A 3,748-nucleotide genomic window follows, 5' to 3' on the forward strand; every position below is an offset into this window, starting at 1 on the left:
TGGTGTTGTTGCATTCGTAAATTGATTTCGGTCGTTTTTCAAACCATCCATTGTTGCATGGGCAACAGATTTTGGACATTCGACGTATTCTTCATTTTGATTATGAAGCAAGTAAGATAAAAAGGGGCATAATATAAACCGGGGGAGAACGCTTAAAATGTAAAAGTAAGTTTCCACACATTTCGGTTATTTTTCAAACACAAATACCGGCACGCAGCTGTCAGTGGCGGCGATTATCTTGAAAGCAGAAACTTTCTTGCTGTATTTCCGCCCTAACTGTTTCGCTCTCTGTCACGCTCGCCTGTCACGGCGGCTAGAGCGAAACAGCAATCAACATAGCCGCACATTTCGCGCCTCCTGACATCGTTTCGTTTGCTAACCTGGGCTCCTCTCGTCAGCTAGAGCGTTTTTTCCGTCGTGTGGTCAAGCTTTCTTTCTGTAAGTACTGCGAAAAAGTGTGTAAATGGTGTGAAATTGTACAGCGTACGTGCATTGCGATCATTTTCGAATGTAGTTAGCGTCCCAATCATGCGAATGTAGTCAGAGTGGCTGTGCAAGAAAGTGCATCGCGGAGACAGGGCACTTTTTTCTTGCATAAAATTTGGTTCTGCTTCTCGTCGTCGCTTCGCCGGCTTTGGCGTCAGGAAGTGTGGTGGCAATGCAGATACGACCGGATGGACATGAAAGAGGATCGGACAAAGGATTAAGAAATGATGTAGCTAGCTACTGTAGCTGAGCCTTTACTTGCGCTACGTGGTAGCGGTTTCGGTTCGCATAAAAGGCAGGAGAGGCAGTGTTGCAAGAAGCTGCGCTTCTCAGAACATCTGCCATTCATACGCACTCTAGAGCAACATACCGGGAATATTGGCGCAGAAACAGAAGCGTGCCGTTTGACAACCATTGCTTACGTCTCATTGCCATTGTGAGACTTTGAGGGTGTTCTTTCGTGTTGAATTCGTGCGTCGTCTGCAAATCTTACGCCAGTTATTCGAAACGTACTTTTTTACAAGGTTGATCTTCGTCATAGCCTACTCTTATGCGGTGTCTGCGCGAGACTTTGTTCGTATCTTAATAGGAGTTCTAATCTGGCCAATGCGTTAAAAGATGCGCTTACGCGCGGATCGTTTAGGCATAATGCTGCAGTAATTCTACGAAATGTGTAAACAAGTTTGTAATAATTGCTTTTTCTAAACAGCGCGTCATTAGCTGCACTTTTGATTAACGCTACCGACTGGTGTCACTATGACATAGGGCGATTTTTTTTTGTACCTCAGTTGAGGAGGAAAACATCCAGCTGGCTTGCTCATCCAGCTCGAATCCTTTTTTGGCGTTGGATTAAAATTGTAACTCTTGCTAATAAGTTTTCCTCCATCATGACGTCACTCGCATTGTGAAGCGCCGGATCCCTTTCCTACACCCGGTCGTCTGTCAGTTCGAAGAAGCTTCTCGAGTTGCTGCGTGCCTTCCGTTGTCGTATTGTGTGTGTTGTTTATAAATACGAAAATCCATAGCTGAATTCACACAAGAAGCACACATTTTCATCCATGGTTTTGGATTACGAAATTTGGCTGTCAATTTTTTAATCTTACTATTTGCCCTAATTCATTTCCTCATGTACCTTTCTTTCATGGTTGTAACGATGCGCAGTGCAAAGTTTCATCAGAAGAACGCCTTGAAGAACTCAGGATCCCAGCGGAATAGCAACAAAAGCGCGAACGATCAACGGGACACATTCATCTGTAATATTCGGCTTCCTTTTCTAACGAGTGAAAACAATTGTCAACAACAATGGCGGAAGGAGATATGCCCACTTTCAAATGCGTGCTGGTTGGCGACGGCGGTACCGGCAAAACGACCTTCGTCAAACGCCACATGACGGGTGAGTTTGAGAAGAAATACGTCGCCACCCTCGGCGTAGAGGTGCATCCACTGGTATTCCACACGAACCGTGGAGCCATCCGTTTCAATGTATGGGACACGGCCGGGCAGGAAAAATTTGGCGGGCTTCGCGACGGCTACTACATCCAGGGACAGTGTGCCATCATTATGTTCGACGTCACGTCACGAGTAACCTACAAAAACGTTCCCAACTGGCATCGCGATCTGGTGCGCGTTTGCGAAAACATCCCGATCGTGCTGTGCGGCAACAAAGTAGACATCAAGGATCGTAAAGTGAAGGCCAAGTCGATCGTGTTTCACCGGAAGAAGAACCTACAGGTTAGTATTGGGACTGAACGCGCGTTGTTCGGGCAAAACTCCGCCGGCCCCAGGCTAACGTTTGCTTTTTCTTTCAGTACTACGACATTTCCGCAAAGTCCAACTACAACTTCGAGAAACCTTTCCTGTGGCTGGCTCGCAAGCTGGTCGGCGACCCGAACCTGGAGTTCGTTGCAATGCCTGCCCTGCTTCCACCGGAAGTGAAGATGGACAAGGATTGGCAGGTGCAGATCGAGAAGGATTTGGAGGAAGCACAGGCAACGGCTCTGCCCGACGAGGACGAAGATTTGTAAACCTTCCTTCTTCTAGCGCGAAGCAGCACGGGCACAGAGAGAGTCACGTGACCGAGCGTGTTTTTGTAATTTGCATTATAAAGGAAACAGTTAGGTCTATGGCGGTGTTCAAACCCAGCTAGCTAGCAAAGCAAACTTACTGGAGGGAAGGCGGAGGTTGCGTTACATTTAATCCCAAGATGTGGTGGAGTGGTGCAGAACAGTAGGGCTAGACAGTCGAGGACGTTTGAAGGAACATAGGCAGATCATTCAATCACCTTTTGGAGTACAGAATTGTAGAAAACGGCAGGATATTATGCGTAAAGCTGATCACCGGAATTGGCATCATTTTTGTGTTTTTGCTTTGGTTCGAAAGGGCGTCGCGTTTAGCTAGGGGGGATTTAAAGAACAGAATTGAAATATTGCGCGTTCATCATACATCGGTTCAACCTAGGGGCTGCTGAGAACGGTAAATTTGGCACCGTTTTTGCATATAGGCGTACAAGACAGCAGGAATGTTTGAGTTCCCTTTAATTTTAATGTTACTGTATCGATGGAAGGAGTAGGAGGTATATCGGAGAGATTGAAAAATACAGAAGCTCATGCAAGATTCCAAACTCGTAACAATACCATGGTGGGATAATTATCCTGTTGCTTTTTTTGAGAAATTATGCTTCAGTTTCCCAAACGTATTGCTTTAGCACTGTCTGGCTTGCTTGGCGGTGTTGTGACTGTCCCCCCTGGATGTTTGTGAGAACGGTACGTAATTGAATTACGCAGGCTAGAAGAGGAGGTACTCTCGCACTGTAATAATTAAGCAATGGTTTGAGCATTCGAATGATGATGAGTTTGAGAGATGCATGTCCTAGTACGAGAAGGCTGCAGGGACTGCGTGAGAAATGGATAATTGTGTGTTAATAAAGATCCTTACAGGAAGCGAAGATTAACTGCGTTAAAAATTACCGAAAAACTGAAATGGCCTTTTGCTATGTACGTCGGCTTGCCTGATGAAGTTTTTTTTGCGTAATATCTATGTACATTCATCAAATGATCTCTTCATGTCGCCTCTTCCTACCTCATACGAGTCTGTAAATACTACTAATAAGTTACATTTTATCAAAATTAAATCACACCTGACAAAAGGCAGGATTTCGGTAACCCGTGAATGGTATCGAAAATGTTTAACCGTCGCGAAAGTTTCAAAATTGATCCTGCGCAGACGCATGACAACTCAGACGTTAGCATCAGACGTTAGGCTA

At 45.4% G+C, this 3,748-nt stretch overlaps 1 protein-coding gene across 1 annotated transcript; it reads left to right on the forward strand.

Moving 5' to 3' along the window:
* Positions 1–231: 231 nt before the first annotated feature.
* On the forward strand, positions 232–3,430 carry LOC118517015 (GTP-binding nuclear protein Ran). The gene is made up of 3 exons (XM_036062867.1): positions 232–438; positions 1,648–2,217; positions 2,295–3,430. The coding sequence occupies exons 2-3, from the start codon at positions 1,789–1,791 to the stop codon at positions 2,508–2,510; spliced, it is 645 nt and encodes a 214-aa protein (XP_035918760.1). The 5' UTR covers positions 232–438; positions 1,648–1,788; the 3' UTR covers positions 2,511–3,430.
* Positions 3,431–3,748: the final 318 nt, after the last annotated feature.

Source organism: Anopheles stephensi, unplaced genomic scaffold, assembly GCF_013141755.1.
Source record: "Anopheles stephensi strain Indian unplaced genomic scaffold, UCI_ANSTEP_V1.0 ucontig43, whole genome shotgun sequence".
In the NCBI taxonomy this organism is placed as follows: domain Eukaryota; kingdom Metazoa; phylum Arthropoda; class Insecta; order Diptera; family Culicidae; genus Anopheles; species Anopheles stephensi.